This window comes from Rhinatrema bivittatum, chromosome 19 (genome assembly GCF_901001135.1).
Source record: "Rhinatrema bivittatum chromosome 19, aRhiBiv1.1, whole genome shotgun sequence".
In the NCBI taxonomy this organism is placed as follows: domain Eukaryota; kingdom Metazoa; phylum Chordata; class Amphibia; order Gymnophiona; family Rhinatrematidae; genus Rhinatrema; species Rhinatrema bivittatum.
The window spans coordinates 27,399,701-27,425,644 of NC_042633.1; the positions used below are offsets into that span (position 1 = coordinate 27,399,701).

At 45.0% G+C, this 25,944-nt stretch overlaps 1 protein-coding gene across 2 annotated transcripts in view; it reads right to left on the bottom strand.

Annotated features, from left to right (window-relative positions):
- The window catches only part of LOC115080647 (histo-blood group ABO system transferase 1-like), a 56,287-nt gene extending 30,665 nt beyond the window's left edge, over window positions 1-25,622 (bottom strand). For both annotated transcript variants that reach the window (XM_029584971.1, XM_029584970.1), the window contains exons 1-3: window positions 25,534-25,622; window positions 11,807-11,836; window positions 5,488-5,517 (exon numbers count right to left, since the gene is read on the bottom strand). In XM_029584971.1, coding sequence (XP_029440831.1) covers window positions 5,488-5,517; window positions 11,807-11,836; window positions 25,534-25,613 — 140 coding nt within the window. In that variant the 5' untranslated portion in view covers window positions 25,614-25,622. The remainder of the gene's footprint in view (window positions 1-5,487; window positions 5,518-11,806; window positions 11,837-25,533) is intronic.
- Between the last annotated feature and the right edge of the window lie 322 nt (window positions 25,623-25,944).

Genomic DNA, 25,944 nt, shown 5'->3' on the forward strand with positions numbered 1-25,944 from the left:
CACAAGAAACAGGGGTGCAATAAACTTTACAATTTGAACAATGGTGCAGAAAAGCAGTTACATGTAACAGGGAATCAATAACTAGGAGTAAGAAGGAAAATGAAGATTAAATAATTATATATATATATATATATAATAACATTATAAGAGGTGGCTATTAATGCTAATACTAGCGAAGAATGTTGATTGGCTATTAATGCTATTACTAGCGAAGAATGTTGATTGGAGGTTGTTTTATGGGTTTGGGTTGTTCTATGGGTTTAGGGTTGTTCTATGGGTTTGAAATTGTTTGAAATTGTTGAAAGCCATTGGGTTTCCTATTTTCAGTTATGTATATCATATTTGTTTGTTTAACTTTCAACCTAATAAACTATAAATTAAAAAAAAAAAAAAAAAACCAAAATCCAAGCAAGAATTGAGAAAATCAAGAACAGCATTATAAAAATCAGGGATCATGCAGGGATCATGGTGTATACAGACATTGTCTCTGCTGCATTGAGGGACCAGCAGGTGTGGATTCTGCACTGGACAGTGGTTTCTCCAATGAAGGCCTTTCAAATGGGCATCGTAGAGTCGTCTAACTGTCCAGATGCCACATTCCTCCCCAACATGTGGGACTATCCTCCAGTGAATACTTGGGAAGTTGGCTAATTTACTACAGATTCAGCTTGCCCACAGGGCATCATGGTGTCTGCTAGGGTTGGAATTGGCAAGGCTCTGGGGGCAGCCAGGGACACTGTGGTTTGTGAATAAGTCTGGTGATTGCGCAGAAATGTACTTTGATGAATTGGAGAGGAGTGGAGGCTCCCACAGAAGCACTCTGGCATGCGGAATTGGTAGACCTGCTCACCTTGGATTATAAATCCTGGTTACTTAAAACTCAGAAGTCTACTAAGTCATTTATGGATGTTTGGGGGGGGGGGGGTCCTTTCCTTGGGTATTTGCCAAAAGAGACTGAGAGTAAAATACGGATATAAAAGATACAACAGGTCCACAGCCCTGGTGACTAGGATGTTGTTACTGTTAATGCTTGTGATTCGCCTGTATATAAATGTGCATATGAAATGCAACATATATGTATGCTATCTCAGTAGGGGGAGGGGCGAGGGGGTATATTGTTAAGATTACTTACCTGATAATCTCGTTTTCCTTAGTGTATGCAGATGGACTCAAAACAAGTGGGTCTAGTGTGCTCGTGCTAGCAGTTGGAGACGGATCTGACGTCAGCACGGGTACATGTACACCCACAGGAAGAGCAGCAATTTAGTAATCTTCCTTGCAAAGCTGTTATAGCAATATGTGTACTGACCGATCGATTAATCAACAGGATTACCCTGACCAATTGATGGTAGCTGGAGACCACCAGTGTTCTCAACCGGAAGGCGTCGACACCCGGCAGGGTGGAAGCCCTATCATAAGCAAAACATGGCTTACCGTGAGTCAGCGAATCCCCATGAATACCGGCAGCCGGGCGGGATGCTGAGTCCATCTGCATACACTAAGGAAAAGGAGATTACCAGGTAAGTAATCTTAACATTTCCTAGCGTGTAGCAGATGGACTCAAAACAAATGGGATGTACAAAAGCTACTCCCGGACTGGGCGGGAGGCTGCCCGAGGACCGTGTAAAACTGCCCTCGCAAATGCTGTGTCCTCCCTGGCCTGAACGTCCAGACGGTAGAATCTGGAGAAGGTATGGAGGGAGGACCACGTCGCCGCTTTACATATCTCTGCAGGCGACAGCATCCTAGTTTCTGCCCAAGAGGCTGATTGTGCTCTGGTAGAGTGAGCCTTGACCTGTAGAGGTGGTGGTTTTCCTGCCTCCACATAGGCTTCCTTGATAACTTCTTTAATTCAGCGGGCAATGGTCGGCCGTGAGGCCGCTTCCCCTTGCTTCTTCCCGCTGTGCAGGACGAACAGGTGGTCAGTCTTTCGTACTGCTTCTGACATTTCCAGGTATCTGGACAGTAGTCTGCCGATGTCGAGATGATGTAGTATTCGACTTTCTTCCGATTTCTGCAAACCTTCCATGGTAGGCAAGGATATGGTTTGGTTGAGGTGAAAGTGTGAGACCACTTTGGGTAAAAAGGAAGGAACTGTACGAAGATGGATGGCCTCTGGAGTGATTCTGAGGAATGGATCACGACATGATAGTGCTTGTAGCTCTGAGATGCGGCGTGCTGAACACACAGCCAGCAAGAACACCATCTTCAAGGTCAATAAACGGAGAGACAGGCCTTGAAGGGGCCTGAAGGCTGATCCCACTAGAAATTCCAACATTAGGTTGAGGTTCCACAAGGGCACTGGCCACTTCAGTGGCGGGCGAATGTGCTTGACTCCTTTCAGGAAGCGTGAAACGTCTGGGTGCTTGGCAATGGTAGTGCCATCACTCCTGGGACCGTAGCAAGACAGTGCTGCTACCTGAACCTTGATGGAGCTGAGGGACAAACCCTTCTGAAGTCCATCCTGCAGGAAGTCCAAAATGATAGGAATCTTTGCGGTATGCGAATTGGTGCTGTGAGAATCGCACCAGGCTTCAAAAATTCTCCAGATCCTGATATATGTTAGTGATGTGGAGAACTTGCGTGCTCGGAGGAGTGTATCTATCACCGGCTCCGAGTACCCTCTTTTCTTCAATCTAGCCCTCTCAATGGCCAGACCGTAAGAGAGAATTGAGCTGGATCCTCATGGAGAATGGGGCCCTGCCATAGCAGGTCCCAGTATGGGGGCAGAGGTAGAGGATTCCCTGCCAGTAGTCTTCTCATATCTGCGTACCAGGGTCTTCTTGGCCAGTCCAGGGCCACTAGAAGAACTAGGCCTCTGTGTCGCTGAATCCTGTGAACAATGGCGCCCAACAGGGGCCATGGAGGAAATGCATATAGCAGGATCCCCTGAGACCACGGCTGTACCAGGGCATCGATCCCCTGAGCTCGAGGATCCCGCCTGCGGCTGAAATATCTGGGAACTTGAGCACTGGACCTGTCTGCTAATAGGTCCATGGCTGGCGTCCCCCAGTGATCCACAATTATCTGAAAGGCTGTGGGTGACAGCTGCCATTCTCCCGGGTTTAGGCTTTCTCTGCTGAGGAAGTCTGCTGCAGTGTTGTCCTTCCCGGCGATGTGAACGGCGGAGATGTCCTGAAGATTGGCTTCTGCCCAAATCATCAGGGGAGTTATTTCCAGGGACACTTGTTGGCTTCTGGTTCCGCCCTGTCGATTGACGTATGCCACTGTAGTGGCGTTGTCTGACATCACTCTGACAGCTCTGTTGCGAAGTCTGTGGGCAAATCGCAGGCATGCTAGCCTGACTGCCCGTGCCTCTAGTCTGTTGATATTCCACTTTGACTCTTTTGGAAACACGCTCAGTGAGCGTGGGTAGCTCCAAACTGCTTTGGAGACGGAAATTACTGAATTGCTTCACTTCCTGTGGGGGTGTATATGTACCCGTGCTGACGTCAGATCCGTCTCCAACTGCTAGCACGAGCACACTATACCCATTTGTTTTGAGTCCATGTGCTACACGCTAGGAAATAGTACTTTTGTGTTAGTTTGTATTAGTGAAAAAAAAACTCTGCTTGTTATTCTTCTCAGCTGTATTGTTTTGCTATATGTTACTTGCCAATAAAAAAATGTATACAAAAAAAATTATGAAGGGATCAAAAAATTGTATAGCGAAGCTAGAACAAAGTCATAAGAACATAAGAAAATGGCATACTGGGTCAGACCAAGGGTCCATCAAGCCCAGCATCCTGTTTCCAACAGTGGCCAATCCAGGCCATAAGAACCTGGCAAGTACCCAAAAACTAAGTCTATTTCATGTAACCATTGCTAATGGCAGTGGCTATTCTCTAAGTGAACTTAATAGCAGGTAATGGACTTCTCCTCCAAGAACTTATCCAATCCTTTTTTAAACACAGCTATACTAACTGCACGAACCACATTCTCTGGCAACAAATTCCAGAGTTTAATTGTGCGTTGAGTAAAAAAGAACTTTCTCCGATTAGTTTTAAATGTGCCCCATGCTAACTTCATGGAGTGTCCCCTAGTCTTTCTACTATCCGAAAGAGTAAATAACCGATTCACATCTACCCGTTCTAGACCTCTCATGATTTTAAACACCTCTATCATATCCCCCCTCAGTCGTCTCTTCTCCAAGCTGAAAAGTCCTAACCTCTTTAGTCTTTCCTCATAGGGGAGTTGTTCCATTCCCCTTATTTTGGTAGCCCTTCTCTGTACCTTCTCCATCGCAATTATATCTTTTTTGAGATGCGGCGACCAGAATTGTACACAGTATTCAAGGTGCGGTCTCACCATGGAGCGATACAGAGGCATTATGACATTTTCCGTTTTATTCATCATTCCTTTTCTAATAATTCCCAACATTCTGTTTGCTTTTTTGACTGCCGCAGCACACTGAACCGACGATTTCAATGTGTTATCCACTATGACACCTAGATCTCTTTCTTGGGTTGTAGCACCTAATATGGAACCCAACATCGTGTAATTATAGCATGGGTTATTTTTCCCTATATGCATCACCTTGCACTTATCCACATTAAAGTCTATTAAGAAAAAGCTAGACTGGCAGGAATTTAAAAAAATACATACAATTTATTAAATATCAAAGAAAAGTCAAAAATACATAACAAGTAAATCTTATACTATAATATCAAAAAAATTAAACACACACAAATTAATTGCCAAACCAAATCCAACAGTATCAAATATAACACAATAATGATTTAAAATTAACACACTAATACTATTTTTTTTTTTTTTTTAATTCCACACTAATGGAGTACCAAATTTAATATTGAAAAAGACAAACATATACGCAAGGGACAATGACAAAACAAAGACTATGAACAAAAAATATCAAAAAAATAAAAAAGGGGAAAAAAGGAAAAAAAAAAAGGAAAAGAAAAAATTATAGGAAAAGAAAAATCAAAAAGAAAAAAAATCAAAAGAATGCTGTTAAAAAACAAACATCTAAATACCGTGTTTCCCCGAAAATAAGACAGTGTCTTATATTAATTTTTGCTACCAAAGATGCACTAGGCCTTATTTTCAGGGGATGTCTTATTTTTCCATGAAGAAGAATTCACATATATTGTTGAACAAAAAATGAACATTTATCATATTCTGAATAGTTGTCCGGTTATGCTGGTTTGTGATGACAACTAACTGTGAATCCTGCAGGGTAAAAAAATCACAGCTGCATGCTCTGGTGTTCTGTGCGACGGGCATGCTCCCAAATAAAAACTTTGCTAGGTCTTACTTTCGGGGGAGGTCTTATATTTAGCAATTCAGCAAAATCTCTACTAGGTCTTATTTTCAGGGGATGTCTTATTTTCGGGGAAACAGGGTAATACAAAAAGATTACATGAAATTAAAGAAATAATAATCCTATATGGCTCAGTGAATCAAAATTCCAACTATTGTAGCAACCCAACCGGTAAAATAGGCAGGTCAATGAGAGATTATACTGACCTTGTTACTAGAGATTCGACCTCTGACATCCTGTGAAGAAACGTTTCAGATATACTTAATCAGAATGCATAATGATGCATCTTTATAAAATACTTTATACCCTGGTGTCTGACAGCACTTTCTTCTTCTTTTGTATGGTTGACGACATTTTAAAAAACATATGATAGGATTATTAAGCATGATTTACAATTGGTGCCCATTTATTCTATCACACAAAAATTAGTGCATGAACTAACAACTGGAACATAGAAGATGTTTGCAGATAAGGCTCACCTGGTCTAACTAGTCTTTCCATTAGTGACTCCCTTCTGTGCTGCCACAGATACTCTTTCATCACTGGTCTTCCTCCTACCTTTGCCCTGTCTTTAAAGTCCCATTAGTCTCTCTTGATTTCTGTCACTGAACAACTTCCCTTTTTGGGATACATTATTTCTCACCAAGGCCTCAGAATGGACCCAGACAAGTTAAAGACTATTTTAGACTGCCCCCAACCAGTGGGTCTCAAGGCGCTGCAACGTTTCCTGGGGTTCACCAATTACTATAGGCAATTTATTCCAAACTACTCTTCCTTGGACGCTCTGCTTACAGCCCTGACAAACGGACCGATACAGTAAACCACGCGGGAGAGTGCCCGCTCTCCCAGTAACGCACACAGGCCACTCTCCTGTCCGCACGATTCAGTAACTTAATTTATTTAAATTAGGGCCCGCAGTAAATAGTAATAGGGCCATCAACATGCATTTGCATGTTGCGGGCGCTATTAGGGGTAGATTTTATAAATCTACGTGCGCGCGTACTTTTGTTCGCGCACCAGGCGCGAACAAAAGTACGCCGGATTTTATAAGATACACGCGTAGCTGCACGTATCTTATGAAATCTGGGGTCGGCGCACGCAAGGGGGTGCACATTTGTGCACCTTGCGCACGCCGACCGACTTTCCTTCCACCCCCCCCGCACCTTACCCTCCCCTTCCCCTATCTAAACCCCCCCCCCCCCCCGGCCCTATCTAAACCTTCCCCCTACCTTTTGTTAGTAAAGTTACGCCTGCTGGAGGCAGGTGTAACTCTGCGCGCGCCAGCGGGCTGCTGGCGCGCCATCACCCGACCCAGGGGCTGGTCCGGAGGCCTTGACTACGCCCCCGGGCCGGCGACACGCCCCCTGGAATGCTCCAAAATTCACGCTGCCCATCCGACACGACCCCGACATGCCCCCCCTTGCGAAGCCCCGGGACTTGTGCACGCCACCGAGCCTATGTAAAATAGGCTCGGCGCGCGCAGGGGGGGTTTGGGTAGGTCTTCGGGGGGTACGCACGTATCCCTTTGAAAAGCTACCCCTTAGTCTCGGGGGGGGGGGGGGGGGGTTGGACATGCATTTGACGCGCTATTACCCCTTACTGAATAAGTGGAAAAGCTAGCGCGTCAAAAACGTGCATCCAAATGCTGGTTAACAGTGCGATCCACCAGAGCGCACTGAACTGTATCGGGCTGATTGAAAGGATCAGAAACAGAGAACTGGACTCCAGTTGCCCTTCAAGCAACTTGAACAGGCATTCACTCAAGATCTGTGCTTACATCACTCAGATCCAACTAAGCCATTCATCCTTGAAGTAGATGCGTCGACCCTCGGGGGAGGTGCTGTCCTCCTCCAGCATAATCACAATGATACACTCATGACCTGCTCCTAACTTTTCAAGGAAATTCTCTCCAGTAGAGAGGAACTATGCCACAGGAGACTGGGAGCTATTAGCAGTCAAATTGGCCTTGGATGAATGGTGGAACCTGCTGGAAGGAGCCAAACACCCAGTGACCATCTACGCAGATCACAAAAACTGAAGATATGGCGCAAGCCCAGAGATTAAACCCCAGGCAATCCAGCTGGTCCTTGTTTTTCCATTGGTTTGACTTTTGAGTTGCAGTACAGACCCACTGACAAGAACCATCAAGCTGACACTTTCTCCCGCTCCTTCAATACCAAAGGTGGTGACCACCCTCACTGTTCCTCCCGGGAAGACAGCGGTACCCTAGCACCTACGACAAAAGGTCCTTGAATGAGCACATGACTCCCACCCATCTGATCATCCTGGCATCGCCCGGACATTGGAATTAATCATGCAACACTGCTGGTGGCCTCGGATGAAGACAGATGTTCATTATTACATAGGATCCTGCCCTATGTGTACCATGCATAAAAATGTCAGAGCCTGACCATGGGGATTATTACAGCTGCTGCCGGCCCCCATGGAACCATGATAAGAAAGGTCACCCTGTACCTCCTCTGCACCCAGGCAGTTTAGTCCGGCTTAGTACCAGGAACCTCTGAATAAAGATGCCCTCATGAAATTTGCACCACGCTTTATTCCCTATAGTGCGACAACTCGGTCCAGTTACGAGCATTTCTGAGAGTCCGCGATGTGTTCCGCATCTCCCTACTCAAACCAGTAACGTTTTCTTGGCCAGGTAGGTCACCACTCCAGACCACTGAGATAACCATAGAAGAAAACACCCAGTTTGAGGTAAAAGAGATTCTGAACATAAGAACATCAGAAATTGCCATTCTGGGTCAGACCAAGGGTGCATCAAGCCCAGCATCCTGTTTCCAACAGAGGCCAAACCTGGCAGGATCCCAAACACTAAGAAGATCCCATTCTACTGATGCAATTAATAGCAGAGGCCATTTCCCTAAGTAAACTTGATTAATAGCAGTTAATGGACCATTCCTCCAAGAACTTATCCAAACCCTTCTTAAACCCAGCTACACTAACTGCACTAACCACATCCTCTGGCAACAAATTCTGGATGCCTGTAGGGTCCGTAACCAGTTACAATATCTCATTGCCAGGAAAAGCTATGGTCCATAAGCGAATTCTTGGGACTCAGCCTCCAATCTATAAGCCCCCTCAACTTGTGGCAGAATTCCACAGGAGATGCCCAAGCCTGGAAGACTAGGGAAGGGGCTTTGGAGGGGAGGTACTGCTTTGATCCGCAGCTCGTGGGTCGGCCCTGCGAGCAGCTGTGCTCACCCCCTGCAGGCCTCTGCTCCCGATGTGGCTGGAACACAGCCAACCTGCCGCCACCTTCCTCCTCCTCCCTGGAACGCCCTTGCGAATCAGTAGTTGCAACAGGTATTCACACACAACTCATTAATTCACATCATTGGCTAACATGCTTAACATCAAACATTTCGTTAGAAACATCAAGCAGCATATCCTGCTCCATATAATAATACAGCACAATAGAGTTACAGATCAACTATACATACACACACATACTGTAACTAATAACTGAGGTAACTAATAAGGTCTGAATTATTTAGTCTGGGTAAATAAATAAGCATGGGTGTAGCTTGCTTATTGCGGCGGTTACTACCCCTAACTAATTAAGCTAGATATTTCACTTAGAGGCAGCTCCAACACTGCTCTCTACATTAATGGTGGGGGTGAAAGGGAAATAGAATCAAAAGATTACTAAGAGCCAAGAGTAACAGATAAGTATGAGGGGAAAAAAAAAGTGCAGAGCTTGCTGGGCAGACTGGATGGGCCGTTTGGTCTTCTTCTGCCGTCATTTCTATGTTTCTATAGGTAAACCATTACGAGTTTGCACTGTGTTTTTCAAAAACTTCAACTGGTTTTAAAGGGGGAATCCCCATAACTTATGTTAAAAAAAGAATTTTTAAGTACCCCAAATTTCTAAATCCAATTCCTGCACAGATAGAGAGAAAACCTGTAATTAAGAGAAAAGAGACTGTGGTGCTGGAAGCATATTTATTGTGCCATCTGCAACTATCTTATTCAGTGAATTTAAGTTTGGACACAAACTCAGTGCATCCAGCGTCTTCATTTGGTCACACAGCACTCAAAGACAAGAGAGATTACCCCTCCTCTCAGCGATAACCAAGAGTAAGTTAGCCACCCCTGCACTGAGATCCGAAAGGAACCCTTTTCTCCCAAGCCAAAGGAACCACACCCTGGGGAAAGGGGCGCAGATGAGAGCTAGTTGGGGTTCCTGCCCCAAAAAAATTACAAATGGCCCCACCCGTGCAGGACACCCACACAAGGGTGGGATTACAGTTTGAAATGAAATGAAACAAAAGCCAAGGAAATTTTCTGCCACAGACCCATAACCTGCATATAGCCCCTCCACATCCTGCCACAGGCCCATAACCTGCATATAGCCCCTCCACATCCTGCCACAGGCCCATAACCTGCATATAGCCCTTCCACATCCTGCCACAGACCCATAACCTGCATATAGCCTCTCCACATCCTGCCACAGGCCCATAACCTGCATATAGCCTCTCCACATCCTGCCACAGGCCCATTACCTGCATATAGCCTCTCCACATCCTGCCACAGGCCCATAACCTGCATATAGCCTCTCCACATCCTGCCACAGGCCCATTACCTGCATATAGCCCCTCCACATCCTGCCACAGGCCCATAACCTGCATATAGCCCCTCCACATCCTGCCACAGGCCCATAACCTGCATATAGCCCCTCCACATCCTGCCACAGGCCCATAACCTGCATATAGCCCCTCCACATCCTGCCACAGGCCCATAACCTGCATATAGCCTCTCCACATCCTGCCACAGGCCCATAACCTGCATATAGCCCCTCCACATCCTGCCACAGGCCCATAACCTGCATATAGCCCCTCCACATCCTGCCACAGGCCCATAACCTGCATATAGCCCCTCCACATCCTGCCACAGGCCCATAACCTGCATATAGCCCCTCCACATCCTGCCACAGGCCCATAACCTGCATATAGCCCCTCCACATCCTGCCACAGGCCCATAACCTGCATATAGCCCCTCCACATCCTGCCACAGGCCCATAACCTGCATATAGCCCCTCCACATCCTGCCACAGGCCCATAACCTGCATATAGCCTCTCCACATCCTGCCACAGGCCCATAACCTGCATATAGCCCCTCCACATCCTGCCACAGGCCCATAACCTGCATATAGCCCCTCCACATCCTGCCACAGGCCCATAACCTGCATATAGCCTCTCCACATCCTGCCACAGGCCCATTACCTGCATATAGCCCTTCCACATCCTGCCACAGACCCATAACCTGCATATAGCCTCTCCACATCCTGCCACAGGCCCATAACCTGCATATAGCCCTTCCACATCCTGCCACAGGCCCATAACCTGCATATAGCCCCTCCACATCCTGCCACAGGCCCATAACCTGCATATAGCCTCTCCACATCCTGCCACAGGCCCATAACCTGCATATAGCCTCTCCACATCCTGCCACAGGCCCATAACCTGCATATAGCCCCTCCACATCCTGCCACAGGCCCATAACCTGCATATAGCCCCTCCACATCCTGCCACAGGCCCATAACCTGCATATAGCCCCTCCACATCCTGCCACAGGCCCATAACCTGCATATAGCCCCTCCACATCCTGCCACAGGCCCATAACCTGCATATAGCCCCTCCACATCCTGCCACAGGCCCATAACCTGCATATAGCCCCTCCACATCCTGCCACAGGCCCATAACCTGCATATAGCCCCTCCACATCCTGCCACAGGCCCATAACCTGCATATAGCCTCTCCACATCCTGCCACAGGCCCATAACCTGCATATAGCCCCTCCACATCCTGCCACAGGCCCATAACCTGCATATAGCCCCTCCACATCCTGCCACAGGCCCATAACCTGCATATAGCCCCTCCACATCCTGCCACAGGCCCATAACCTGCATATAGCCCCTCCACATCCTGCCACAGGCCCATAACCTGCATATAGCCCCTCCACATCCTGCCACAGGCCCATACCAAGGCCTTGCCTGTTCCCCTCACTGAGGCCTAGCCTGGTGCTTTGGTGCATGCTCAGGGGCCTGCCCCCTGTTCTGGGGCTTCAGAGTCTGCTCCGCAGTCTGCCCCATGGGCCTGTGCTGTGGCCGGAACCAAGGCCTGCCTCAAGGGTTATTCCAGGGTCTGCACTGAGGCCTGCCACAAGGATCCCCTGAGTGATGTCAAAATGGCACCAGTCTCAGGGCCAGCCAGTGCCATTTTCCTGCATGGCTGGCATTCAGTTAAGCTTTCATTTGCATCAGGTTTAAATTTGGTGCCCAAAACTTTCAGGCTTCTACACTATACAGTGAAAAAGTGCAAAAACAAACGCCAGGTTAGTTTGTAGAATTTCTAAATAGTGAAAGATTTACCTAAAACAGAGATTTGTGGTAAGGTTAAAACTGGAATGACATTTTTGCACACTCAAAGATGCACAATTTTTTATTTTTATTTTTTGGGAGTTACAGATCAAGTTTCAAATTTATTTATAAATTATACAGACCTCCATGTTTGAAATCCAATGTCTGGCCACCTGTATAAGGACAAAAAAAAAATGTACTTGGAAGAGAACTTTAAAACATACACGCACCCATATACACATTCGAAAATCTACTCCGGTATTTTATAAATTACAAGTAAATGTACCCAGCAATATGCATGCACATGTAAAAAAAAAAAAAACCACATGAATACATAATTCCACTTATCTGGACAAGTTCTGATTTATCCAGCTAAATAGTGGCAAAGACAGGGCTGGTGCAAGGATATGAGACAACCTAGGTGAAATTTACAGTTTGCTCCCCCCACAATTCAAAATGATGCATTTATAAGAAGATTTTACAGGCTTCCGAGGTAAAAATCTCTTACAACATGTATATCGTATTTACAGGCAGCGCTGTAAAACGCTGCAAACAAATAAGACGAGCCTTGGAATGTGTGTTAGGTATGAGCTTGGCTTCAGAAAGCCACGAGTAAATTCAATTACAATTTCAATATGGTAAATCTCCCATACTACAACTGCACTAACTGCCAGCACTCAAACACTAACAACCCTACTCATGAAAAGGCAACACTGCAATTATTACCCCAGGCCCTAAAACGTCACTACACCTCTTGTTAGGGAAACAGAAAAGGCCAAGCTGCTATAGATCCCTACCCAGAACCTGCACATTAGCAGAATTCGTTAACTCAGTCTCACATGCAAAATACAAACAGATACTCATTCACCAAATGCAGACTAAAGTGACCATAAAGTAATAATACAAACATGCGGACAAAAACTGAACTGTAAACCACAACAAGCCAGACTCTGTGTGCAATGCAACAATGGAAAAACAGAAAGATCACAATTCCTCAAATAACATCAAACAATAAAATCAGGAAATATAAATCATCAATAGAAGTAAAACCATACTAATAAAAAGAATTTAGTGCTTATCTGGCTAAATTCTAGAACTTAGCCAGATAAGACGGGGGCGTTCTGAGGGCGGGAAGGAAACATTCTGGGGAGGAGCGGAGTTAGCCGCTTATTCAGATATTTGGAATTAGCTGGTTCCTTTCTAAGGCTAACTCTGGGTCAGGCCGTAGGGCTGTCCTAAAGTTATCCGGTTATACATAACTGGCAAACTTTAAGATAGCTGGGTATATTCAGCGGCGCAACCACACCACTGCATATACTGTTACGTTTGACAGCTTGTGGGAGGATCCCGCAAGCCGCCGCACTCACCCCAACACTGCCAGCAAGCTCCTGTGGCCTGGACACTGCCCGCAACATGAGTGCGCTTCAGGATACCACCATATCACTGCTCTGTCACCCCCTAGGCATGCACGCACCTTGCCTCTTAAAGAGCCTGTGGAAGGAAGAACTCTGCGGCACCCTAGGATGATGTCCAGCTGCCCTGCCCTATATAAGGGCTCTCTGGATCTCCCCCACCTTGCCTCAGCAGCAGGTCCCTCTACTGTGGTAGTGTCTGTTGCTTGTGTCCCTACCTTGTCTCTCCAGCCTTGTCCTGCCTCATCGTATCCAGCTCCACTTGCCTCCAAGCCCATCCTCCTGTGTCAGTTCCTCTCTCCCTACTGTTGTCTTCCTACGGACTGATTCTCGGATCTCACCTTTTGCCTTGATAATGACCATTCCTGACTGCCGCCTGCCTCTGACCATTCTTGTTGCCACCTGCCTCTGACCCCTTGTCGGGACCTTGACATTCGTTGCTTCCCCACCTGCTCTGACCCTTGCCTGGCCTTGAATATTTGCTCACGCAGTCCTGTAAGAGACGCTCGCCTACGTCCTGCTGGCCCCCGGAACCCAAGGGCTCAACCTATGGGGAAAGGGGCTGGCACATGTGATGCACTAGACCTGTCTCTTGCCAGCTAACCTCCGCCAGCTGCTGGTCAGGTCCTACAGGGTTCACCCCATAGGCTGCATCAACCTCATCACAGTAACAAAGGTTCACATCGCTTACAGATGCTCTCACAGAAACACACAGAGACATGCTCTCTCAAACACACACACACTCTTACAGAGACACTGTGTGCAGTCTGAATGGCCAGAGAATAGATGCAAACTAGGCTCTGGCTGGATTTCAGGCACTTTTATTTATGTACAACAAAAAAGAAACAGCTCTGCACACTTTCGCAGTTTATAAACAAAGAAATATTAGAAACCTTAGAGAAGGCCCAGATTGAAAGACTATTTTCCTTCATTTCCCAGGGCCTTCCTGAGGCCAGACCATAATTCCCTGTTGTCTGAGGCTTAAGGTGGACTGGACCAGATCTCTGGAGCTGGTCCTTTAAGTTATTCTGTGGTTTTTCTTGTGAATACTCCTTCACATATCCTCCCCCTCAGCTTAAACTTCTTAGGTAGAGCACTTGCCCTTACTAAGGGTACACTAAGAAGGGTACACTTCTCTCTTCACTCCCCGTTCCCTATGCTGAGGCGGCTTAACCCCATTAAGGCTTCCCCTTTCCAGGTCATTTGAAAAACTGCTCCGGGGTTCGTGGGGGTGCCCGTTGTTCCACTCTGGCTCAACTGCCCATAGGCTGACCCCTCAAGGTTTTAAACTGGGGGCACTCATGACCTAAAACTACTGGATAAGAGAGCTCAGGAAGTACCCCCATTTCCACAACAGTTTGTCCTACTGGCATTGTCAGCAGAACCGGACTGTCTGTCTCCATTTACATAGATCATTGCTATCTTCTCTCTTGATCAGGTCCTTAGCTCTCTGCTTCAACGGCAGGGGAGAAAGACTGATACTTCTCGCATATCCCGCATAGCTCTTTGCGTCAATGGCAGGGGAGAAAGTGTGACACTTCATGCATATCCAGCATAGCTCTTTGCTTCAACGGCAGGGGAGAAAGTGCGACACTTCACGCATATCCAGCATAGCTCTCTGCTTCAACGGCAGGGGAGAAAGTGCGACACTTCACGCATATCCAGCATAGCTCTCTATTTCAAGGCAGGGGGGAATGAAGAAACGTGGATCTATATTCAGGCAACAACCAACAAGGACTGAATTACATAGTCTGGATAAACAGATAAGCATGGGTATAGCTTGCTTATTGCGGTGGTTAATACTCCTAACTAATTAAGCTATTTCACTTAGATGCAGTTCCAACACTGCTCTCTACATTAATGGCGGGGGTGGAAGGGAAATAGAATAAAAAAGGTTACTAAGAGCAAAGAGAAACAGATAAGTATGAAAGGAAAGATGTGTGAAGCTTGCTGGGCAGACCGGATGGGCCGTTTGGTCTTCTTCTGCCAACATTTCTATGTTTATGAACCAGTGTCTTGCTACACATTGAGTCTGCCAGGGCTGGGGTGGGAACTTCATTCAGCTGCACCTGGATCACAAATTCCTTACGTTCCCGATGTGGGATACCTACCAAGTTATAACTCTGAAGATTTGTGCACAGTTTTGTGTTTCGACTAAACGAGGAGATGTCTACGCAACCGACGAAAACAGAGACAGAGAAAGTGGGCTCAGCAGTTGAAGACAAATTGGCACCTAAACTTACATCTGCTTCGGAGGGCCTAACTGAGGCTGTGCTTCGAGACTTAACTAAGGCGGTGTCTGCTGCGGTTACCGAACAACTTAAAAAACTACAGTCTTCGGCGGATGACCTAAAGGAAACACTTGAAATGCACCTTTTTCTTTTCACCTCATTCTCGGAGGTGAAAAGAAAAGGTGGCAGAACATGATTTACATCTTGAAAGCTGAGAAAACCCAGTGGCGGGACTGCAAGCACAAAACAAAACCCTTGTCGAAAAACTCAATGAATTGGAAAACCGGAGTCGCAGAAATTTGTGCATAGTAATTAAAGCCGTAATTAAGCCATGTTTATCTGTTTAATGTAAAAAGCCCTGGCCAATCAAGCCCCGGGCGAGTTGCCGTTATTTGTAAACCGGAGTGATTTGTATCTCATACAGGAATTTCGGTATAGAAAAATTATAAATAAATAAATAAATAAATAAATAAATAGTGGGAGTCTCGGAGCAGTTGTTGTCTGAGGGTCTCTTAAATTTCTATGAAGTATGGCTCCCAGGTGCTCTAGGCGTGAGCTTTCAAGATAGAAAAATTATAGTGGGACATGCACATCGTGTAGACCCAATGGGTCAACCATAAGCAGAGGCAGATAATAGTGAAGCTTGTGAATTTCACAGATAAAGAAAAGGGTCCTTGCAGCCTCCCAAAAGAGTAAAGAGCTTCGTTATGATAATAAAAATAATTTTACTCTTCCTGGATTTTTCTGCAAACGTAATAGTGGCCAGAAAAGAACTCACCCCTTATTGTACTCAATTGTTTAAACGGGGAATAACATTTTCACTACACTTCTCAGCAAGACTGAAGGTGTAACCACAAAAGGGAATCAAAGATAATTTCTTTGAGCAGAGAGGTGCAAAATTTTAGGGTGCAATTGGGAGAGAAAGAGACATATCATCTTTCAATTTGACCCCAGTTGAAATGAAAAATTCAGAAGCCATGGAATCTTTTTTCCTTTTTGATTTACACTTTTCACCTGAAGAAGGATTTTTTAAAATTTTTATTTGCTGTGGACAAAGCAGCATGCAAGAGCTAGAGCATTTTTAACTGCATCGCACCTCTGGCTTGTGGAGATGCGATCTTGGCAAAGAACTGTGGGAGAAGTCTCTTAACCTTCTACAACAGCAATGAACTTTTTTTGTTATTGCTCTGTGGCAAGAGGTTTGGGTTTGCATTTACTGTTTTGAAAGTATGGGACGTTCTTCGGTGGATCCAGGAGGTCTCCAGGATCAGCGAGGGAGAGAGCACTAGGCGCTGAGAAAGGAAGCATCGTGGCACTGGAAGTTGTCTTTCCTTTACCACACCAGGGAGATGGATATCGCAGATTTGGTCAATGGAGCATGGACTTTAGGGGTTCAATGGTGTGAATGTGTGTGTATGTCTGCAATAGTTAACTAAAATGAAGAAACCGCTTGGTTAAAATTTGTTATTTATTTATTTATTTAGAATTTTTCTATACCGACATTCTTGAACAAAATATCAAATCATATCGGTTTCCATATAACAGAACAGTCGCGGCTATGGCGTTACATAGAACATTTGAGCAATTGAACATTTGGGCAATGAACATAGAACAAGTCAACAATAACAAGCAACAGTAAAATAATTAGTCAGTGAATAACATAATAAATAGAGCCACATGATTACTTGTTACTTATATCTTGCACAATCTTTCGAGTGAGGATTTCTCAAAGTGGGGGACCTAGCTGGGGAGTCTGGCCACAGTACTTCGGGTAATTTAAAGAAATATGGTTTTAATCTATTTCAGATCTCTCACTGTGGATGGTCGACACTCACCTATAAAACATAAAGTGTTAACAGACTTAAAAAAAATGAAAACTGACATAGCATTTCTGCAAGAAACGCATTTAACTGACTCAGAATATGTCAAGTTGCGAAGGGACTGGGTGGGCCTTTGCTATTTCTCATCCTTTTCATCTAGGCAGTTAACAAAAGTTTACCCTTCATTTATGAATGGCATTTTACAGACATAAATGGTCATTATGCTATTGTCTTGGGAACACTGGATGATGTTAAAGTAATGTTGGTAAACATGTATGCCCCCTATAAGTATTCACACGTCTTTTTTTCCAATTCGGTGGCCAAATTGACAATCCCTTAGTAGATTGTAAACCTACTAAACAACCCAGAAAAAATCAGGGAATTGGAATTGTGGATTCTTGGGGTCTGTTGCATTTGGAAGAGTTAGATTATACTTTTATTCTAATGCTCATCATATATATTCGCAGCTGGAGTATTTTCCAGTTACGGAACAATGGTTTGATAAAATTAACACTAGTGAGATACGAGAAGTACCATTTTCTGACCATTCCATGTTACTTTCGTTGGAGTTTACGGCTACAAAAACAGCACAATGGGCTGGAAGATGCCTTTAAGGTTATATCAGGACAATTAATTTAAACAATTTTTACTTGACAGATGGAAGGATTATAGAAAAGAAAATGCAACCTGTCATACATGCACTGATATATTGGAATGCTGCCAAAGCAGTAATGAGAGGGCATATTACTGCTTATTGCGCAGGGGAAAAAAATTTGCAGCAAAATACTCTCTCTACAAAAAAATTGATAGAATTGAAAAGAATTCATGTTAGCGATCTTACATTGGAAAGTAAATAATACATGATAGCATTAAAGAAGGAAGTGAATGAAATTTTAGAGATTAAAACAAAAGAATTTGCTATATTATCAATCCAAATTTTTCAATGGAGGAATAAGTCAGGAAAATTACTAGCAAACTTACTAAAGGAATCTAGATCTAGAAAGATTATTACTAGACTTAACAGCTATTATGGGAAAACCCAGGTTACAGATACAGAGGAAATTTTGCTGGAATTTGTTTCCGTTTTGACCAATTATATAGCAAGGATGTGGTTAATATATTGGCACAATCACAGTTTTTCCAAAATAGGCATCTGCCTAAACTGTCTGATGTGCAAAAAGGATTTCTAGACACTCCTATTCAGGAGCATGAAATACTGAGTATTATTAAATCCCTAAAATTGGGAAAAACTCCTGGTCCTGATGGTTTCAGGCCTGAATTTTATAAATTATTTGGAAATCAAATAGGTATCCCACTGAAAGATATATTTTCGATAGCTAGGGAGCAGAGAGCCCTTGAGACTGGACATAACCTGGCTACAATAATATTACTGCCTAAGCCGGGAAAGGACTCTCTGTTCTCTGAATTGTATCATCCAATTTCCTTTCTTAACAAAGACATCAAAATATTGGTGGCAGTACTGTCCAATAGATTAAGTGAAAAAATAGAAAGCTTGGTGATTTTGGATCAAACAGGTTTTATTAAAGGCCGTAGCTCTGACTTATCCGGCTAAGTGGCGGTGTCTGAATATCTGGCTGCATTCAGCGGCCACTACTTAGCTGCACAACTACATAGCCAGCTAAGTAGTTAGCTGGATAAGTAGTGGATGGGACAGGGGCGTCATTGGGATGAGCTATTTATCTGACTGACTTAGCTGTTGCAATATTTAAACTTATTTGGCTAAGGGGGTGATGCATCAAGTTGCATTAGTGCTCTAATGCACATTTTATTGTATATATATATATCATGCAATATTTTAATCTCGCCACCCAGATACCCTCCCCTATTACAATGATCTTTGCATATGATTTGCATACTTGAATAATGCAAATGCATGAAAAGAAGATTATGCATGGTCAATTTGATGTAAATATTTTATCACAACTGACCAAGTAGGTGGTCAGCCATGATAAAATAACATCTATTTGAAATGCATTAGATGTGCAGCAGGAGGCCCAAGACCCTAACATGAGTCCCGAGGCTCCCACTGCACATTTAAAGCGGCAGGAAAAAAATAAAAAGTTGCAGCAAACGGGGAGGTTGAGTGGGGCTCAGTGCTGACCACTGTCTCAACCCAGGGCCACCAGTCGAGGCAGCCCTGACTCCCCTAAAATGTAAAATTTAAAAAAAATGCACCCATGCGATGATGGCTCCACCCCCCCCCCCCAATCCCTCCAATAAAATAAAGACTCTGGCCCTGGCTCCCACTCTCCCCCAACCCCCCCCGATAGTCAATAACCCCTAGCCCCCAAGTGACCTCAACTGCCCCCAATAGTCAATACCACCTCCCCCAACGCCAAGTGACATTAATGGCCCCCACCCCACCAAGTGACACTGATGGCCCTGATAGTCAATATCCCCTCCCCCTCAGTGACACTGGTCCCCCTTATAGTCAATACCCTATTCCCCCCACATGACATTGACCGCCCCCTCCCCCAAGTGACAGTGATGACCCCCTTGATTTAAAAAAAAAAAAAAAGGGCCCCACCTCACCTTCCCACACCCCCCTCCCTCCAAAAAAAATGAGTGTCTTGGCCCTCACACACCCTTCCCTCCCACTACCTAAAAGGGGCCGAGTGCACTTTCGCACCTGGCCTGGTCAGCACTATTTTCCAAAAGGGCACAGACCTGACCTTGCCCCAGCCATGTGACTGTCATGGAACAATCTTCCCGGAAAGTTTTTAGAAATAAACTGAAGGCAGATCTTTTCACCAGGGTTGCCAACTGGCTCCAGATTTTCAGGACAGGTTGATCCAGTCCTGGTTTTACCCCACTGCATGCTAGGACTTAGTCTGATTTCCCTATTGCATTCTCTAAGAAAAGCAAGACTATAAGTACCTGCATGCAGACTTGATCAATCTGTCCTAAAAATCTGGAGCCAGCTGGCAACCCTACTTTTCCCAGATGCATTTATATAAATGTTTTAATTGTTTTACTGTTATTTGATTTTGGATATGAAATGTATTGGACATGTTTATAATTGTGTATATAACAATTTGTAATCCGCACTGAATGTACCTAATGGATTTGCGGAATATAAGCAATGATAAATAAATAGAATAAAGAAATACCTCTTAGGGTTTTCTATCTGCTGGGACTCTTCTGCACACCAGTCCAGTCAAAAAAAAAAAACCAAACACAAAAACACACCACATTGCCCACCAAAGTTGTCCAAAAATTAAAGTCTTTACACAAAATCCATTAAAGTACAATGCTGCACACTCTGGGCTCAGCCAAGCACACTGCTTAACCCGCAGTTGGATGCAGGCGCATCCTAATCCCGCTCCTCCACAATGCGCGTCCAACGCACTGGGAAACTAATAGCGCTCATCACATGCAAATGCATGGCGCCCCCAGGAGAGGTGCCTGTGGGTGCATTAGGAAAGCGGGCACTGGAGACTCAGCGCCTGCTTTCAACGCATTTTTTAAATTTTTTTTTTTTTTGCATCGGCCCCTCTGACCGGTAAGCTCCCTGGGGCAGGCCTGGATTTGCCATTAGACCTGTGCCTAGGACGGCAAAATTCTGTGGGGGGGGGGGGGGGCAGCTGTGCTGAATGTCACTTAGCAGAGAACTGCCCTCTGCTTTCTGCTCCAGCCTTTCCCCTCCTAGTACAGAGAACAAGAGGGAGAAGGGGAGCCTAGAAGGGACAGAGCATAGAAAATCAGCTCTGTTCCCTATTACAGCGTCCCCCCTTCCACTGCCGCACATCTCCCACCATCCTGTGCTGGGAATAGGAGGGGTGAGGCCAGAACTCACAGCGGGGAGCATAGAAAAACCCTGCTTACTAATCCAGCCCCTCTCCTCTTGTCAATTCAGGGACTGGAGGGAGGAGGTGAGCCTGGAGCAGAGCAGGGAAGTGATGCGACAGCACCCCAGTACCTGCCCTGGGGGAGGAATCCTCCTCTCCTGGGTCTCCTCAGTCCCCTGGTGCCTGTTGCTGAATGCATTTCACTGTTCTCATCCAATCTCACAGCAGATGAGTCTTAGACAAATTCCTTTTTTCACTCAGCAACTCCTCAGGACTTTCCTCTGATAGGCCCTTTTATCCCTGAACGACTTCAAAAAGGATAATCCTCTTTTTCCAATCCTCTACAGCACTCCCGATGGACAGATGAGGAATTTGGAGCTAATCCTCTCTCTTTACTTTTCTCTGCTTTTCGTCACCAAACTCCCATGAATCTCTCCAAGACCCCAAGAGATTTCTTTCCACTACTGGAGATGTGGGTATTCCAACCCTGAGCTTCAGCCACTCCTCTAATGAGGGACAGCCCAACTCCTGGTCCTTTTGCCTGTGGAGGGAAAGAGCCCACATCTTTCTGTGGCATCCCATGAATCCGTGTACTCATCTGGGTACAGGACTTTGATTGAACCTATGACACCTTTTCACTGGGAAGTGTCAAGCTTCACTTAACACTCCTATCCTAATAGGACATCATTCATTGTATGCAGGGTCTGTTGAGACCACTGACTCTACACTAGTCAAGGGCAACTACACTAGTAGGGTTGCCAACTGGCTCAAGATTTTCGGGACAGGTTGATCCAGTCCTGGTTTTATTCCCCCTGCATGCAGGTACTTATAGTCTTGCTTTTCTTAGGGAATGCAATGGGGTAAAACCAGGACTGGATCAACCTGTCCTGAGAATCTGGAGCCAATTGGCTACCCTATACACTAGCAAGGGGCAAAATCTGGGTCCTTGTCGCACACAGTCAGAGACTGGTGATGGGTAAATGGAATGGAAGGGATACAACTTTCAAACTGCACTTGGTGGCATATTTGTGTGTGTGTGGCCGCATGTTGTTTTACCATTGCATTTTATAACTTGGGCTTATCATATGCACGCATGTTCTAAAATACGCATATGTTTACCCCACAACATGTGCATAGATAAGCCAACACGCGAAGACATGCAATGCATTGAAACCATGTATTTTGCTCACCTATTTTAAAAATATACGTGCATTTACTTTACTCGTGAAAGTAAACTGAGACGTACTCGTGTAAGTCCTGATTTACATGTGCCAAGTCAGCCAATTTTCAAACATGCATGTGCCAGGAAATTAACCAGTTTACCAATTAGTCCACCAGTGCACCCAGTCCTCCAGGTCAACAAGACCTGGTTCTTCAGCCTGAACTTCCCCCAGCTCACCCTAACCTCCCACCCACTCAGTACTACACAATAAACAGGTTTAATATCCCTTACACCAGATGATATTTACCAGGCAAGTTGGAAAATATACGTGCATACATATCTTTTCAAATAGCAACTTATAGGAGGATGCCCCAAGCAAGAGGAAGCAGGCAGGTCAGGCGGAAATGATCTGCTTTATCAGCCACTTTCCCTTCAGGTTGAGCCCTCCGGTGCTGGTGGCTGGCAGGTCTTCCGGAGGGCGGTGCACACGCTCTAGAACAGGGAGCACAGCAGCAAGACACAAGGCAGGCTAGAATCAAGGTTGGCAGAATGTAAGCAGACAGGAACAGGATAGAACACACAGGAAGGAATATATGTAAACAGGATAGGCCACTGGGAGGCCTGGAAAAGATACAGAAGGGCCACTGGGAGGCTCACAATATACTAAGGTCCACAGGAAATAGCAGGGCCACTGGGAGACCCACAGGGAGCAGAAGCACAACTGGGGACCACACTGACAAGGGAGGTCACTGGAGGGCCTAGACAGGACAGGATTCAGAATACAGGCAGACAGGATAGGCCCAAACAAGACAAGGACAAGGCAAGAGACAAGATAAGGCAGGACAGAAGGCTAGAAGGCCTAAACAGGGCAGGAGCTATACATAGAATAAGGGCAAGGTTAAATAGGCAAAGGTCCAAGATGAAAGAACAAGGGTAAAGTTTTACAGGCAAAAGCACAAGAATAAGTAGCCAAAGGCAGAGAGGAGATGCCCCGCTGAGGCGGGGAGTATCCTTTGTGGGAAGTTCATATAGGGCTGGCCTCACAGCCAGATTTGTGACACCCGGAATGTCCCTAGACAACCCATTTTTTTCCATCCGTATATGTGCACACAAAAGTGAACATCCACATATATTTTCTATGTTTATAAAACGGAGTATGAGTAGAAGATTCTTACGCGTGTATATGCTAATTTTTTACACACGTAACCTTTTGAAAATTCGCCATTAAATGAGCAGAACCCAAGGTTTCAGAAAGCCTTCATACTAGAGATATGGCACTTTCATTTATTTATTTATTTAAAGAATTTTTATATACCGGGGCACGTTGCAAAACATCACCTCGGTTCACAGTGTAACATAACATAGCAAATAGCTTTACAATGAATATAAATAATGGTTCACACTATAAAATGATATAGTAACAGGCTTTACAATAGGTTATTATCTGATTGTAAACTATATACAAGAGACTGATAATTAACTATATACAAGGGAGGATGGAGTCAGAGTTGACTGATAACATGGGAAACAGTAAAGGTTTGGGGAGGAGGGGGGGTGGCGGGGAGGTAGTGTGAGGTGAAGGGAATATGGAAGTAGGAGGAGGGAGATGCGGAGGCGGGTAGATGAGGGAAGTGTATTAGTATGTTTGGATCAGGCAGGGGGGTAGAGTTGTAGTTGTAGATGGTAGTCAATCAGTCGGGGTATGCTCGTTTGAAGAGCCATGTTTTAAGATTCTGTTTGAATTTTTTGTGGCATGGTTCCAGGCGTAGGTGGGGGGGGCATTTTATTCCAGTGGGAGGTTCCTGCCATGATGAATGAGCGTTCTCTAATAGTGGCATGTTTCATGGGTTTGGGGGATGGTGATGGGAGTTTGGCCTTGTGTTGCTGTCTAGTTGGTCTGGTAGGGTTGCGGAGTTGGAGATGTTCAGTGAACCATTGCATGTTTTGGTTGTGAATGGCTTTATGAATGAGTGTGAGGGCTTTATATATTATCCTTGAGGCTACAGGGAGCCAATGTAGGGATTGGAGAACAGGGGTGATGTGGTCGTGGCGGTGCGTGTTGGTGAGAATGCGGGCAGCAGCGTTTTGTAGGAGCTGTAATGGTTGGAGGGTATTTTTTGGTAGGCCTAGGAGGATAGCATTACAGTAGTCAATCTTGGACAAGATCATGGCCTGTAGTACTGTTCGGAAATCGGACGCGTGTAATAGAGGTTTGATTCTTTTCAGGGTGTGTAGTTTGAAAAATCCGCTCTTAATCGTAGCAGAGATGAATTTTTTGAGGTTAAAATGGTTGTCTATCCATATGCCTAAGCTGCGGACCAGTTGTGTGGGAGGGCAGGGGGATAGCGAGGGGGGAGAGAGGTTGAGTGGGGGGTTGTTAGGAGGACATAGTATGAGTAGCTCTGTTTTGTTGGTGTTGAGTGCTAGAAAGTTATCTGTAAGTAATTTGTTTATTTCAGATAGGGCGGAATTCCAGATCTTCATTGCGTTTGTGATGGAATCAGTAATTGGTATGAGTATCTGCACATCATCAGCATAGATGAAGTGCTGGAAACCCAGTTTGGAAAGAAGTCGGCAGAGGGGGAGGAGGTAGATGTTAAAAAGGGTTGACGAGAGGGATGAGCCTTGGGGTACTCCTTGTGAAAGCCTAACAGGTTTGGATTTGTTACGACCAATTTTTACACTATAGCTCCTGTCGTGTAGGTAAGAGTGAAACCAGAGTAGGGCAGTTCCAGAGATGCCAATTTCCTTGAGGCGTTTGATAAGTGTGTTGTGATTGACTGTGTCAAAGGCGGCTGATATATCTAGCAGTGCGAGTATGTGGGATTGTCCTTTGTCAAGAGCTCTAAGTATGTTTTCTGAAAGGGAGATAAGTAAGGTTTCTGTGCTGTGGTGTTTACGGAAACCAAACTGGGATGAGGAGAGAATATTGTGGTCTTCAATATAGTCTGTGAGTTGCCTGTTAATAATTTTTTCAAGTATTTTGGATAGGAATGGGAGGTTTGACACTGGGCGATAGTTGGCTGGCTCTGTGGGATCTAAGTTTGGCTTTTTGAGTATAGGTTTTATGATGGCATGCTTAAGTTCATCCTGATTCATCGAGGTATTTTCCCATAGACACAGAATAGGAGAAAAGCCTTAGTGCTCAAGGCCTTGGATAGTGAGCACTGGGGATAGGGAAATACCTACGGGATCTGAATGTAATCTGCTTTGAAGGACTCGAAAAGTGAAATACAAATAACTAAAGAAGAAAAGAAAGAAGAAGCAGAGGGCCAAAGGCAGGACAGAGATGAGCAAGGAAGGAAGGAAGGAAGGAATGTTGAAAGGAAATCATACTGGATGGAGGAAATATGAAGGCACGATAGGCAAATAAAGTCCTTCAGCAATGCGGCTATTAACATAAACAAGGAGAAAAAACAAGGCGACTTGTACCTACTTTGAAATAAAAAATCCAGTCAGGGTCCCCATAATGAATGCCAGATAGGAGACATACATCTTGGATAAGTTTGCAAACATCTCAGACCTGAAAATAAAGATTTCCTTCAGAATTATGTCAGTTGGTTATTTAAAATAAACAAAACACAACTCAACATAGAAACATGACGGCAGAAAAAAAAACAAAAAACATCCGGCCTATCCAGTCTGTCCATCCACACCAACTCTTAAGCTTTACCATCATCGTACCACTCTCTAAGAGATCCTTTGCTTTCTTGACTTCAGATACTGCCCTTGTCGATTGTATGAGGGCATAGAGGGGCAATTTTCAAAAAGCCAACACACTTCCGCAGTCACTTAGTGCATATACTTTACATTCATTTTCAAAGAAAAGCCACCAGGTTATTGTCAG